The sequence below is a fragment of the Anopheles arabiensis genome, chromosome 2 (assembly GCF_016920715.1).
Source record: "Anopheles arabiensis isolate DONGOLA chromosome 2, AaraD3, whole genome shotgun sequence".
Lineage (NCBI taxonomy): Eukaryota > Metazoa > Arthropoda > Insecta > Diptera > Culicidae > Anopheles > Anopheles arabiensis.
Window position 1 is genome coordinate 102,152,001 of NC_053517.1, and position 16,506 is coordinate 102,168,506.

The window sequence follows — 16,506 nt, forward strand, 5'->3', positions numbered from 1 at the left end:
TTCCTTGCTTTCGAGAGCAATCGGTAAGTTCGGGCCCGATGTCGACCGTGGCGTCCCCCATAACCATAACCAGCGCCATAAGTGCGCAGTGAACCACTGCACACTTGAACAGGCCATTCCTCCCCTGTCCCTTTTCCCCTTCGTCTACGGAAACTTCCACCACGACACGATTGGAAGGCAACATGATGATAATAGGGGGAATTGAGGGAAACAAAAAGTCTACAAAAACGCAACACCGCACCTCGCGGCTCGAGTTCAATACACTCTGTAACGCGCTCTGTGTGTATGTGTGTCTGTATGTTTATGCTGCTTCCTTCTTCCCTTACCGAAAAAGCATTAAAAAAAACGGACACGCCGATAATCGGCGGCCGAGTTCTAGCGCGGCCGCTGGTTCTAATGTGCTGTTCTACTGCCGGTAAGGCTCGCACGAGACGCGCGAGGCCTACCAAACGCGTCATCGTTCGTCGTCGTCGCTGGCTGGTCCGTGTTGGGGAGTTTTCGATTCGAGTTTTCGCTTCTCGTTGGTAAGGGCCTGTATGCGGCCAGCCTTTCGCAATGCCTTTGGCGTGTACGGAATACCCTAAAACAATCCCCTCGCGCACATTGCGTGTAGCGGAGAGCCGTGCTGATGGGAGTGGGTAGTGTTGCTAGTGTCGTTGCTGGTAGTGTACTGGATTTTGATTTCTCTCGGTTCTGGAATTGGCATGCTGTTGCGATTCTTCGTTCAAACACGAGTTGGTACGAGAGAATCATCCGCATCCTAATCAACGCCAGACTCATTACTATTGGCCGTTTTGTGCGTGTGGCGTACGCTAGAAGCCGTCCCTTTATACTCTGGGCCCAATAATCTATCCCAACAGACTCATTGCTTCCTTCTCCAAAACGTTCCGAGTGAGCTTATGTTTGTATAAAGACGCAGAACTTACCTAAAAGTAGAAGAGAAGAAAAAAACAACAAATACTTTAATAAACAGAAAAGTAGACAGAAACACAATATCATAAAGACTAGAGAAACAAATAGTAGAGGATTTTTATCTCGGCTCCTTCCTTGCTTGCCCATTTCCTTCCCCCACAAAACGTGCATTAAAAATAATGCTCATCTCACAGCCCCACAGACTAACATCACCTCCTTCACCACAGTAAGCCAGTCAGCAAAACCTGTGCCAGCTGCTGGAGAAAGATTACGTCACAAAAACACACAATCGTCATCTGCAGAGTAGCTCTATCCCGCAGTGCCTGTCCTGTCCCGCAGTGTGCAGGCTGCAAAAGCATGCGGAGGTGGGCATCCTATTGCGGAAGAAACTCATTTCTTTCCAGCAACGTCAGAACATTATGCATTTCCCTTCAGAAACACAGGGCAACAAGCGAGAGAAGGGAGAGAAGACAGCGCTACACTGTCAGTCAAGAGCTGGTTGGGCCCCGCGCCGACCGAGTTGACAAATTAAAGGTTTAATTGTTGCTGACACTTTACCGCGACAAGCATACCGAGGCTACCGTTTTTACACGGCACTGCTGCTCAGAGTGTCATTACTGGTTTAAAGGAAGCAGAAGTTGTTTAAGCCCACTCTTTCAAGCTTAAAAGGGGTTTAAATTAACAGCCGTTGGAAAAAATAGAAACAAGGTAGTTAAAGTTATTTCCTTCTCCATAAAACGGTTTTGTATTTCTATACGAGCACAATGACTCCTCTCCATGGCATATTGATTTGTACTTCACCGTGCCTGCTGCTGATGCTTCCCAATGGCACCCTACACACACAGCACACACGCACGTACCTTGCCGCTTCCGTTTATGCAAAGTCTACTTCTGCTGCTTCTTCCCCTTGCTGCTGCAAGCTACAAAAAGAAGCCCGAAAATACCCGAACTAAACTTCCCGTTCTCTTCCGTTCAAATTCTCTACTCCTCCCTTGCCCCACGGTTTTTGGAAAGATGCCGCATCGATTCTTCCGAACTTCATCTCGCATCATCAAAACACAATGCCAACACCGAACCGACCGTCTGCTGAAAGAGGAAATGGTGGCCGATGCTACGTGCAGCATAATAATAAGGCCTAACATAGACATCTCCGCCCAGCTCAGAATAGGAAGTTCCGCGACAGAAACGACCGCGCGGCGAGCTTCACTTATCGATTCTTTGCAGTTCTTCGCGTGTTCTCTGTCTGTCTCTTTCACTGCTGCCACAAGCCTAACACGAGCAACTGCAGCAACAAAAAAACAAGCTGCGGATCTTTACCGGCAAGGATAGGCGAAATATTATTGCCCATTAGTCGCCCATAAGTGCCGGGGCATTAGTGTGGAAGCACAGCGCGTCGTTGCCCCGGGGACAAAGAACTCCAATGTGCTGCACACGTCCATTATCAGGCCGGCATGCAGACAGCTTCCGAAAACGTGCGGCTGATTCAGCAAATTGGAAGGCGACAAAAAGCCTTTTCCCCACTAGGGCCTGACCGGACTGACCGGCTTTATAAAGACAAATATGAACACTCTCTGCTCATCCCTCCCGAGAACAGCCTGGAACCGAAAGAACGGGACTGGACGTTCCCAGCATCTCTCATTGTCCCGGGAGATCCTTTTTTGGCACCTCCAAAAACCCCGAATCTAGCGACGTAAACAGGTAGAAGCACACCCAGGAGCACCCAGGGCGAAGCGGTTGGCAAAACGGTTCAACCAGCCCTGCACCACAACCACCAGACCAAGCTAGGCGATAAATTTGTGTTATGGATTGTGTCCCTTTTCTCCCAGGCCGCATTTGAACGCACCTTCGAGCCTGGAAGTTGTTTGGTAGAATTCAAAATAGAAACACTCTATTCAAAGCGGCTTCAAGGAAAGGCAGCTTATTTTTGAATGGCACTGGTTAGTAATAGAGAGAGAACCCAAAGATTCTGAGGCGATGGAGGTGATGATGTCCTCAAAATTAGAAAATATTTTCCCTTAAACTCAAATTGCAAGTACTTGTCACAACGGGAACTTAAACAAAAAGGGCTGTACAATTCGGACCACGGAAACGAACAAATGCTCAGGTGCTTGTACCGGACACTCTTCTGCTCTGCACCTCGGTTTGGGGTGTCTGGTGATGATTTATCTTCGTTGGATATCAACTTCAACCCGAACACACTCCCGCCTGGACTAAAACACGTCCAATGTTAACGACCGGAAAGGTCAACCAACCATAAAGCACGCTGGCTGACTGGTTTGCCGTGCATATTTTATAAAATGCTGCCTTGCCTTTGCACCCAAAAATCGAGCCGGGGGAAGGAAAAGGACGAATTTTTAGAACAGTTTTTAAGGAGCGCACTATAAACCATTGCCAAAGTGGAGTTTTGTAATAAAAATTCGGAGAAGGTTACGTGTCGTAAGCATTCCAACAACTTTTCGGTTGAGTGTCAGCAGTTGAAGATGAAGCAAACCCTCGCTCAACGGTAAGGATAATTGATCCGGCATTCATCCTCTTTGTATAATAGTGTATGTGTGGGAGAGTCTTTAACTTCCTTGTCGACAACAATGAAGGACGGAAGAATGATGTTAAAAATAGCTTCCATTCTGTATTCAATGCTATCGCCGTTTGCTGTTTACCGAGGAGTAGCAGCTGCTTAAGCACCGCCAGAGAGCCATCATTCAAACGCAATCCATGCTCCATCCAAACTCACTGGAATCGATTCTTCCCTGGAGCACCGCAACAAAAGTGGGGAATAACATTAAAACCACCGTCTTTGGGCGTGATTTACCGGAACACGGCATAAAGCTCATTCCCTCCGCTAGTGCCATAGGGACGAACGATGCAGTTTTCATTGTGCTTTTGTTGTGCAGTTGCTAAACAAACAACAGCAACAACATCCTTCACTCAGCTTCGGACCGGTGTGTGCTTCACGAACAATTTCATCTTGCACGGTGTGGTGTGCACCACTATTCATCCCTATTATGCTCGGTAGTAATAGTTAGCTATAAAGAGCAGAAAAAAGAATTTAAAAAATCCACACCACCACCTCTCCAGGAAGGACATGCTCGCGCGTCTATTAGCCAGAGTGAGCGCAACTGTGTGCAACGGTGCAGAAAATGGAACAATAAGCTATGGCGCTTTTCCCCTCACCAAACCACGCTCAGCCATTCCGGGCAGGTTGTGTTGTGTTTTATGCTTTAACTTTCAAACGAATGTAATGGAATCATACTAGGTACGGAGTGCATTTACGAATTCGAATCATGTTCTCACTCTTTAAAAATTGATGTAAAATGCACTACAGAAAGCTTTGAACTGCTCCTAAGCGATTCAATTGACTCGCTCTGTGAATCAACTAGCGGCTCAGTCTTGATTTATTTCTCTTTGAGTGAGTCACTGGTCAGCACAGAATCACACAGAATGCTTTCAAGTGAGTTAACGAATTGCGTTCTCCAAATTGTTTGAGTCCAGTTCGTTCGTTCGCCTAGAAGTGGTTGAATTACTGACGATCGGACGAGCAAATGAATTATGACTTGCTCACACAAATTTTTGCCAGCTTATCAGACTGTCCAAACACTGGGCAGAAAACTACAATACACATTCAGTTCGTTTGAGTTTAAATGATTTGATTCATATAAGATCTTCAGAAACGAATGATTTTCCTAAGTCTGGTTGAGCGCATCCTAGATGTGTACACCCCAATAAACAGAACCGTACAATTCAATCAGTTCATTATAAAGAACGAACGACCTACGTTAATCGAATCAACGTTCATCTGTTCTTAATAGATTATAATGTACTGAGTTGTTAATAGAAAGAAGATCATACTTGTCTAAATACAGAACGCCCTAGTACGCTAGGTAGTCCATTTCCTCCCATACGAATATAAATGTGAACCGTATGACCAGGAACGTCCTACTCGTCGAATTAAAGAACTTCCTGATCCGTCAAATAGTTTTGATGGTGCATCAACTGAAATGAACGGAAGAATCACGATTCAGAATCAGTTAATCTAAATGAAAGAACTAGTCCGAACTAGTTCATGAAAATGAACTGAACTGCCCAAACTTAGTGCATCCGTACCATCAGATCCCAACTTGTATGATTCAAAGAGCTCACCCTTCTACTTTCTATGTACATCATCTCTATGACAAGTATTCAGAGCGATTTGCTTGAATTTCAATGCTGGAAAGAACTCAATGATAAACAACATACATGCTACAAGTGCGAGTTAATGAAGCAATTCTCAACATGAAGTTTTAAAATAAAAAATGATTGTATTGACTTGCAGGCACTTTGCACTTCAAATTTCAAACGAATGTTGAATGAATACTCTTTCACTCATCCTTCAATTTTCAAGAAGGCTTAACGATTCGCACGTCCACTAGGAAATTAATACCAGAAGCACACACACACACACCACGCTGAGCACTTAAAATGTTCCGTTCAATTTGCTTGCAGCTGTCAATTAGTGTTCCGGTTACATGGCCTCCAAAGAATAGTGCGCTTCCCACCTCATATCCCTTTTCACCGGCCATTCACACACTTCGATCCAGAGAGCTCGGGTAAAATTAATAAAAATCATCACCATATGTCAAGCGTTCTTGAAAGAATTATTGCACGCTGCTGAAGCCTGAGCCTCGTACGGAGAGCATTGCAAAATGAATTGCAAGGTGGTGGTGGTAGTCACCGTTCTTTGCTGGCTTCTCCCGAACAGACCAGACTCCAGAGTTGTCATCATCGATTCGAAATCGTACTGTGCACAAAAGCTTCTGTCCTGTCCGCGCCACACAACGCCAAAGAGCCTACCGCCCACCAGAGCATCCGGTTCGAAATTGAACGATGATTTATGACGTAGTATGGTAATCGAGCCAAAACCCCGTCCAAAAAAGGACTTCTTCTGTGTTCGTTGTTCTCCGATGCAGAGTTTATTTTTCACATCGATTTTCACACATGCGGTTTCCAATTCTCCATGATTCACATTTCTGCAATCCAATAATATGTTTCGAAGGAGTGACAAATGAGTGCACTATCACCCGGGAATGATGAATGTGACAGTGTTTTCAGCGAGTACGATTTCACAACCCAAAAACCATGTCCATATTGAACAATTCTACAAGCAAACAGTTCTGCGATACAAATCTTCGAACTGGAAGCTTTCAACGCGTTCCGAGCGGCAGGCAAAGAAACAGAGAAAATGCTACACTAATTACGGCACAAATCAATTAAATGCGCGATCCAAACCGAAAATGGCTTGCCGTTTTCTCCTCCAATGAGTTCCGACACACAACGCACAAGAACTTTTTGCCATTCCCGTTTCCTGTTCTCGCTCGAAGGGCAAGGGCGGTAAATTGCACTTCGCGCTCGAGTGTACGCCCCAACGCACCACGTGTCTTTGGGCAAATGATTAACGATTGCATTAATTAGACGCTTTACGCCCGAGCTGCAATTTTGTAAATCGCACATTGTAATTATGCTTTCTCGTGTGTCTCTGGCTTGCGGGGGCTCGTCGTTCGGTCAGCCTGGACTCTCGTTTGTGTTTGTCTTTCGCTTGATAGCACGTTTTATCTTCTCCAAACAGAAACTCCCATTTATCATAACACGTTTTGGAGGGGAGGAAAGGATAGAGAAGACAGCAGGAAATATGCGCTTCCTTTTCAGAATGTTTCGCGATCAATGATCTTGTTGTTCCCGCTCGCTGCAACCGAAAGCGCAATTAAAGCGCAAGCTCTTTTTGGTGGAAAATGACAGTTTCAGTTCGTTGAGCAACATTCTCTTTAAATACACAATTTCCACGCAAAACACAGACACATAAACTCTTGCGCATTACATTGTAATATGCCTCGCCGATTCCCGTTACACGTGTGTCGTTGATGTTCACCTTTTGCAAGTCGTGCATATCAATGCACTCGCTGTGTTTATGCGAGCACGCTCCCAGTAGCTCACAATGGAAGAAACAAGGAAACACATTAAAACATTAATCATTTCTTGCATGCTCAAAGCGTCTCTCCGTGCGCCTACCTCCTTCTTTGCATCTAATAGTGTGGATTACGGTCGGAAAATAGAAGAAACTTTCAATTAAAACTTCCACTCACCCCAGCCCGATTGATGAGCATTTTTTTCCACAACCTTTCGCAGTGCTTCTCAGAAAACGTAGAACCATCGGGAATAACGACAAGCACTCACGTCCACAGACGCTGAATAAATTTATGCGCGGGAATTGCATAAAAAATCGTTGCAATTGAATTAAACAAAACAAAAAAGAAAAAAAAACAAATCCAACGTGGACGCGCTGCTGTTGCCTTTGCTCTTCAGCTGGCGCTGCACGAGAATGGAATAGTTGTAAACAATAACCACGCCAACAAACCCACCCCGTTGCATTCTCTTGGTGCACTACTACACGCACTGGTGTATGTACGCGTGTACGTAACGTATAGAAAGAGAGAGAGAGATAGAGAGAGAGGGCGACAAGCGGATGATGAGGCAAACATTTAGCAGCACCTTTCGTGTGTGATAAAAATAACGCTCACCCCCCTTCCGCAATCCCCCCCCCCCTCCTCAGCACCTTCTATAAATGTGTGCGTTATCGATACATTCACGCAAGCCTGGCCCGTTGTGTTGAGGTACACGCGCCTTCGGAAACGTCACGTAACGACGATCCGCTGCCGCCGCGCGAAACGCAACGCGCAAACGTTGACGAGGATTAAAGAGACGCAACGCGACGGTGGCTGACACAAACGCCAACCCGAGACGACGGAGACCACCCACCACCCTCAACCACCGTATGGCCCCCACCATATGGGGAGGCGACCTTTACCACACACGAGAGTGCGGTGCTGTATTTATGTGCGCGAGTGTTTGTCTACCACATAATAATAATGGTTCTTTACTACCACCAGCAACACCAGCACCTCTCGAAAGCGTCCCTCCACATCGTAGCAGGAGGAAATAGAAGCTAGAATTGTGCTGCCTTTCCTGCCTGTCTGTAGAAGGTAGCGCAATAGACAGATCACATTTCCTCTTCCCGCCTGAAGCGTGTGTTGCATCGCGTTGAGATTGTTAGCTGATACCGATCGCCCTCACGATGACACACACGCGGTTGAGGAAGGAATCGCTGAAATTGCTTCATTATAATGGGTGTGAGCGACTTCGATTGGAAGAGAGGTGAAAAAAAAACAACATCGATAACGTATTTAATGGATACATTAAAAATAATTCTCGAGGAATAATTGAGCAGTAAAGTAAAATGGATTCATGCATTTGATTACATTGACAATTAACTTAGCCCAATCAGACCAGACCTATAGTGTAGCTAGCAACGTACAATTCCAGAACAAGACCGGTTAGCGACTAAATCCAAACTAAACCAACAGAGAGGATTTTCTTCTTGACGCTTTTTAGACTTCTTAAATTAAAGCATCTCTTCGTGATTGTTACCAACGAATCTATCTTATTCATAACCAAGGGTAAACTACACGGCCCAAAACTTCCATAGTTAAGGAAAAAAAGAAACTATATTAGCTCTTAACACTGAACATAAGATAACAAAAAGCAGAGGGATATATTCAAGCCCAGATTGTACTACACACCACCCTCCTCATCTCTTCCCCTATCAAAACTCACACACACCACGCTTCTCTTCCGGTTGACATGACCACAGCAACTTCCTTAAACACAACACCATCATCTTCGTGCCTTTACAAATCTTTCCTATCCCTTCTTCAGCCTGTGGGCTACATCATTCCTTCCCATATTACCATGTACCGTATCGTACTGCTAAAAATATCCTTCCCAGCGTGTGTTACAAAGGGCGGAGGGAGGAAAATACCGACCCCTAAGCGTTTCACCGCACGCAGCACACACATCCATCAAACTATGCTCCCGATGACACCATACGGGCCATGCAAGACACAGCAACAACTGAAACTATTTGGTCGCTCCCCCAAATCTTGGAAAAGTCCTCATGGTGTTGGGTTGGTGTTCACTGCAATTGCCATTCTACTCAAGCTCTTTTGCGGGTGTAGGTGATTATATGTGTGTGCTCGTCTCGTCACATAATTTTTGCCACTCTGCTGACCCTCTCCCCCTTTTACTCGAACCACGGTTAATAATTGATCAAACTATCACATCATCGCAAGTGACTCTGCGCAATGATTAGTGTCCCATCTTTAGCTCAACAATTCGACCACACACACTCTCTGTTGCAGGAAAAGAGACGAGTGGAAGGGAAGCAAACAGACAACCACCGCCAGATCCTGATAAGGAGAATGTCTCTCCCGCACCTCCCCGGTCATGTGTTATACATATTGATGATTTACGCAATTGAAGAGCATTCGTTAGGGTTTGTGTTTGTGCAGAAAAAAAAACCCCGAGACACAGCGAGCAAGAAACTAGGTTATCGATAACTGCACAACAAAGCAGCTCAATTCATATTACACGACGTTTGTCGTCTCACTCATTTGTGAGTGGCGTTCGTTTTCTTTTTGCTATCATCGCGCAATCAAGGTGGGAGTTGTAGGTGGCATGAGGAATAGAGAAAGACAGAAACAAAGACAGAGAGAGAGAGTAAGATATTACAAAGATCACGTTGAACACTCATTAATTCGCTGGAACTTCCTAACCCCATTCAAACAACGTGAAACGTGATCTCCTCCGTAGAATTGGCGTCGAGTGCGCGTGTGTGTGTGTGTGTGGGTGAGGCCTCTTCCTTAAGCTCAGAAATAGAAATCTCAATTACCTGTTCCGAACTACGCGGAATGAATAATTAGACAAACCACCAATTGTCGTCCCCACACACATTCAAACACACGAATTGATTCGTTTTGCGGTTATCAAACACGTTTCGCGCGTCGAGCGTACCTTAGAATATCTCAATAGAAGGCAACATTGTGTCAGGAATGCATCCACCACCAACAAGAACACGGCAAAGGGGAGTGGCGGAACTCACACTGTACTTCCCCCTTATCCCCTCTATCGATAAACATCGCATGTCAGGGACAGGGACGGACGACGGAGGTTTCAGTTACGGCAGGCGTGACCGCGCTGGGGGCAGCCAAAAAAGGGTTGCCAAAAATTATCGCACGTTCAATAAAATGTTGGGAGGCGATAGCTTTCACTGGAACACGCCGATGTGTCACCGACGCATACGAAAAGGGGGGAAGTTCCCCTTCCCAACAGGGTGGTCAGGTGCGCTCTGGTACCAATACCAACGGGGCAGGTCTATTTTGAGTTTAGTTGTTACCTGCTTCTTTCTCCACTTGAGAACGTTCATTTTCACTCTCGCTGACACTTCCGCAGGTGATATCTTGCCGCGGTGACATATCATTTATCAAACAAACCTTCTTCCCCGCAAGCTTCACCCTCCAGATGCAGGAACTCCGTTGCACATATGTTTAATTAACACCAGACCCTCGGTAGTCGCCACACCCTGAAGTCGCCGTTATCAAACCAGAGCACAGCCAGAGTCAGGATGGTAAATATGATGGAGGATTTACGATTCGGAGGGACGCATGTGTATTAAATGGGGCCAACATTCTCACTTCGATCTAGGTTATACTTAGCACCTCAGACATTCATTTCAATGTTTAATCACAGTTCTATTCTTAAGGCACAAAGTTTCAAAGGCGCAAAGTACAGTTCTTTTCTACTATTTTGGAAATGTCTCGTTAGGAATAGATGGACAAGGTGTGTCTCCGCCTCTCTCTCTCTACCTAATTATGGGTGTGAAACTATCCCATCGATAGAAGGAACATTCCCGATAACCATTTGCTCAAACAGGTGTGGAAAAGGAAGGTATTTTGTTGCTGGGACCAAAGCTGGACCTTAAATGACATCAAGAATTCAAACCAAAATTCCAACCATCTGACAGTTACTACCACTACCACTGTGACGCAGCAGCGTGTGTGAATTGAAGCAGTTGATGCTCTGAGCGCACAAAGTATTTCAAGGCCCACTTAGCACTTAGTTTTTTAAAGCGACACACACACGGGAATGTGTGCGTCCATAAAGCGCGCGCGTGAACTGACAGCTGGAAGGTAACCTCATTCTCGGCGGGCTGTGACGTCCGATCGGGCGCTGTAATGTGTACACCTTTGTACCCCACGCCCTGTGCCACAAAGAGGCCGTCGTTGGGGCCGTGTCCCAATTTCTCAATCAGTCGCGCGATTCGTCTTGTCTTGCTCTTTGTCCGAAAAAAAAACGTTCACATCAGCGGTTTGTCGGTGCGAAGGAAATAAGATGAGTACCTCTCTGTTATCAGCCACCGTGTGTGTCGATTGCTGATTCCCCGTTTCTCTCTGGAAGCGCTCAACCTTCACCTTACAATTTCCGCAAAGGCCCGGGGTGCGGGGAGGAGCAGCAGAAGGCCAATAAGGAATCGATCGATCCGGCGCTATTTTTAAGGTTGCCCTCGGGGGTTTTGTGTGTGTGTGTCTGTTTGCTGTTTCTGCCATCTCTGGCTCGATTTGTTAAACAACGCGCGGGACACCACCGTCTTGCCGTGGGGAATCTTCCCAAAGGGTCGACTATTTGGCACAGTTTATCGGTCGCTGTTGGCTATTTCGGTGACGTCATGCTGCTGCCGTGTTGCATTGGGAAGATTCATTACGCAGGAGAAGATTAGATTCAGCAGGAAATTGGAATAAAACAAACAAACGCCCATTTGCGTCGTTTGCCGATTCTGAGACGACAACAGAGAAAAAAGCGTAATTCGATAGCGTCATAAGTAAAGAGCGCACAGTACCCTGTATAATGACTGTCATGGACGCGGCGCTGTAGGAGATAAAGTCTGGCGGGAACAGATTGATCACTTTTATCTTGAACTTTCTGTACCCGAGCCGTAACTGAGCGTAATTAAAACAATAAATCAATAATGCGCCTCCAAACAATTGGATGAATGTGTTCTTCTAGGCTGAGAAGAATGAGTTGCTGGGCAACCGTAGTGGAAGTTATTGGAGCTGTAGGCTGTCATATTTACCTAAGCAGACTTTCCCAACTAATGGGGACTAGGCAATGCGTCATCAGGAATTAAAGACAACTTTGAAATAACTTCCAATAAGACATAGATCTTGAAATTAGATCATTGTTGGGACAACTGGAGGAACTCTAGACAAATTTAGCATGACAACTACTTGCTTGAATAATGTAGAAAATATCTGCCTAACTTCTTTGATGTCTAAAGAGACGACATTTTGGATCAATATGACACAGAGGTTCAGAGCTTCGGTTTAGATCTATATCTAGTCAAGATACTGGTATTGGTAGTTCCGAAATTTCTTGAAGTATTTCTACTCCTAATATACTGAACAGTAATAGCAAATGCAAACTAGATGTTCCGAGTCCACAATGATCTTTCATTTGCTGGTTGGATTAAACGAGTGAAGTGCAATTATTACCGCTAACGAACTTATCAATTCCAAGACTTTGCCCAGGAATTGGAGCATCCAAAATTTAACTCAGCAAACCACACAACGTAGATTGATTGCTCCGACCTACAGAGACAGAGAGATTGATTTCTTGATTGGAGGTTTAGGGCTCTGCCAATCTCGCCACCCCTGGGGCGCACACATGACATTGAAACAGCAACAAACTAGCCAAACGTGCCCCACCAATGCTAATCCCTTATCAGTTTCCAGCAAGCAGAAGTAACCGTGCAAGGTGGACGAACAAGCTTAGTCACAGACTCGCAGCGGAATTAGGTTTGCCAAGGACGAAGGTTATCAACGGGACATTCGCAGCATAAAGGAGAGGGACGATAGAGTGGGGAAGAAGAAAACGTCATAATAAATGGATCATTTCAATCAATCGTCTCCATACATCACACACACTCACACTTACCATACGACACCGAACGCTCCGTAACCGATTGGCCGGTCCGGCTGGACATCCTGGGGGACGGCCGGCGGCTGGAAGTAGGGTGCGGCCGCGGCCAGGATGGCGCCCTGCGGCGCACCGGCAGCTCCTCCTTGTACCAGCGACATCGAGACACTCATGGAGACCCCCCGTGATTGCCTGGCAGGGCCACCGACAGCCGCCATTCAGCCGTTGCGCATAACCCGCGGCCGCCTTCCACCGATCCCACGCCTTACACGCACCGGTGGAGATGAGTTGTGGGGAGGGGGGGCGGGGGAGAAGATGCTCACACACACTCGCGCTCGCGCACACACACACTTCCGCGATCACGAGCACGCGACAAGGCGGGTAGTAGGGACACACTCGCTGTTGTTACGGCGCTTCTACGCGATGACTCCGTGGAAAACCCCCCGGAAAATGTACGCGCAAAACACAATGCGGAACGCGCGAAAAACTCACTCGCTCTCACTCTCTCTTCTCTTTCACTCTAAGCACAACACAACAATAACAATGAGAGGGAGGGGCGCGCCAAAGGGTTTGCTGCCTTTGTGTGTTTTCCCCTTTTCGCGACTTGGCGGCCACACACACGCGGCACGCACAATTGGAAACTTTCTTTCACACACAAACACACAATTGCACAACCACACGCGCGCACACGCACACACACGCACGCAAGCACGCACTTCCGGAAATGTTGTAGCAGCAGGCTACTACTGCTTCTTGAACGGCTTTGCTTGCTTGGCGTTTTCGTTTTTTATCCTTCTTTTTCTCACTTCTTCAACACACACTCACACACGCTGCCTGCTAAGATTCGGAGAAAAAAGGAAAAGGGATTAACTTTTTTTTATTTGGGAAACGCTTTTTCGTGTGTTATCTATTACGCAGAAGGATTTGTATGCGTTTTTTCACAGAAATGATAAAAACACACACACACGCACAGCGAGTTTAAAGATAAACATCTTTTAATACACTAATAATTTAATAATTTTCCCCCCAAAAAAACGATGAGGAAGCGCACGATGGTTGCAATGGAGCGCAACAAAATGGACACTTTTGCTTCGACGCGTTTTTTATGTGTTGCTTAGATGTTTGGACCAGAGGAATTCTTTGCTTCTTCTTCTTCTTCTTCTTCTTCTTCTTCTTTGCACTTTCGCTTCGCACCTTGAATTTGTGCACAAATTTCGCGATGCAGGTTTACCCCCACGCGTGTGTTTGTGTGTGCGTGTATGCGATTCAAGGTTAAGAAAGAATGGAAGCGTGAAGAAGCACGACTAGAACGGAACAATAGCGAACCATGGCAGCTCACGCATGATTTACCACGCGGGCGCATGCACACACACACACACACACTTACACACAGAACAGAAAGGGAATAATCGCAATGGCATTGACTGATGAAATTTTGCACTCAAGAATCGTGTGCTGTTATGAGTCACCGCAGTCCATCGGCACGCAGCAGCAGCAGAAGCAACTCAATAATACACTGCCGATGATGATGATGACGACAATGAAGAGGATTGCAGATATGTACATACAAAACGCACAGGTAAGTTTTAATGTACACAATCGTCATCGCCTTCTGGGTCGTGCTATTTGTAATTGTAATTGAGCACTGGAGCGGCGGTTTGGTGCCCCCCTTTTCTTCGCGCAGGAAACTAATTTCCGCTACCGGGAGCGCACACACCGACGACACCACACGCGTGTTCCTTCCTCTTCCAGCCTTGTGTTCTTGGATGGAACGGGCCCTTGCAAGGAACAGTGGAGCAGTATAATTAAAGGCACACGCACACACAAACAGTTACCATGGACACGCGCTGTCCCTTTCGAATCGATGGTTGCATTTGACAGAAGATGATTCTTTCTATTTCCAACACACACACAAACACACACACACAAACACACGTCTCAGCCTGTCTGGTTTAGCGCAACCGGAAGCTTTCCTTGCACCGTACAAAACACACACACACACATTACGAAAGCACTACACGCGCAGCAAACAACAGAAAAAAAGATAGTTTTGTCAGCTGTTTGACGGCGACAGCGACGGCAGCGTGACAGACAGCCCTCTTTGTGCGCTCGCGAAGGTCGCGAATTAGTCTCCGCCGCGTGATCCACTTTTCAACCGCGATTGAGACGGTGCGCCCGAGATAGTAAGTGTGTGAGGAAGTATTTGCGACAGCAGCACCAGCAGCAGCACCAGCAGCAGCAACAGCGAGCGAGCGCGTCTTGTGCCCTGAAAACACTAGAGAACGCACACACACATACACGCACGCACACAGTGTGGCCGGCAGAGAGGGAGGAGGGATGGCGTTGCGTAAAAAACCACTAGACGGGTGGTGGTGGTGGCTGTTTCTTTGCTCTTTCCTTTACCATTTGCACGGTAATTAGCAAAATCGCACGAAACACAAAGCTCAATCGTGACGGTAGATATTGTTTACACTGTACGCACTACATACAATCAGCCGTAGATAGAGACACACACACACGCACACAAGCGCAAGTCGAACACAGCCGCTGGCAAAAGCAATGGGCGATTTCCTTTTTGACGAGGGTTCTAGACAACCACCGCACACTAACACAGCACCAATCACCACCACCACCATCTTTTCAGTATTTCCCCTGGACACCGACACGCATCAAGGGCTCTCGCGGGGCACACGAAAGGGACGGGATGAATAAAAAAAAACAACAGACAAACACCAACACAAGGGAGATGCGCCTACTTGCGTTCCCAGGGTATTGCAGCGCAGCACACACGGATGGTGTGCGAACGGAGCGACCAACAAAAAAAGCCTCCTCCCTTTTCCCTTTACCGGCCCTAAAGCTTGCTTGTGCTGGCTGACTGCCTGCCTGGATGAATGGGTTGCCTGGGTTACGACGCGTGCATTTTCCTACCCGTGGTCGCTGATGATGTGTGTGTGTCTTTCACCGGACGGTGACAATTTTCACTTACGCACCTTTTGCACTTGTGGTTTCACTGATTCTTCACCACACACACACACACGCGCGCGAGAACGCAACCACACAGCTAGGGGACCGGGGATGTGGTGCTGTTGTTGCCCCTTGCGGAGCCGTAGTTGGACAGAGGGGATGTGTGCAGACAGCCGCAGCAGGCACCGAGGAGGGTGGTGTTATGTTGCACGAGCACGGCCGTCTCTGTGTCGTTCGTCGTTCTAGAGATCCGTTTGTTACAATGTTCCCAAACGAAGCGACACAGGTCCGCTCTCCTTGCGTGCTGAAACAATAATACAAAAAACTAGAAGCGCTTCTGGTGCGGATGACACTGTTGGAGCCAGTTCTGACAGCTGCGCCCGAGAACGGGTGAGCGAGGCGGAATGCTACGAGCATGCTGCTCTCTCGTTCGTGCGTACGTGCTTGAAGCGTAGAGGGAAAGAGAGCAGTCGGTGCATGTTCGAATTGGATGCTCTCTCTTTCGATCTTTTCGAGTGACATTTGCTGTCAAATTGTGATCTGCAGGGAAATGCTCGCTTTTTATAGATTTTTAGTGATAAAATAATGATTTCAGCCTTAAAAATGTGCAAATTTATTTGAGAGTTTGTTTTCTATTGAAATTAATCGATCTGTTGTTAGTTTTAAATTAAATTTTATTTAGATTAGACCTGCAGCACTGTCTACACGTTTGTGAAAACGAAGCTACAGCAGCGCCATCTGCAGGATTATTTAAGCGTTATCTCAACGGATAACTTTAAATAAATCCTGTTCAAA

The 16,506-nt window shown here is 46.5% G+C and overlaps 1 protein-coding gene across 7 annotated transcripts in view; it reads right to left on the minus strand.

Annotated features, from left to right (window-relative positions):
- LOC120900015 (serine/threonine-protein kinase NLK) overlaps nucleotides 1-16,038 on the minus strand; it is a 76,821-nt gene extending 60,783 nt beyond the window's left edge. For 3 of the 7 annotated variants that reach the window (XM_040306523.1, XM_040306489.1, XM_040306540.1), the window contains exons 1-2: nucleotides 15,738-16,038; nucleotides 12,766-13,584 (exon numbers count right to left, since the gene is read on the minus strand). In XM_040306523.1, coding sequence (XP_040162457.1) covers nucleotides 12,766-12,965 — 200 coding nt within the window. In that variant the 5' untranslated portion in view covers nucleotides 12,966-13,584; nucleotides 15,738-16,038. Of the gene's footprint in view, nucleotides 1-12,765; nucleotides 13,585-15,675 lie in introns of all 7 variants that reach the window. The other 4 variants (XM_040306515.1, XM_040306532.1, XM_040306505.1 and 1 more) reach the window with 4 other exon arrangements.
- Nucleotides 16,039-16,506: the final 468 nt, after the last annotated feature.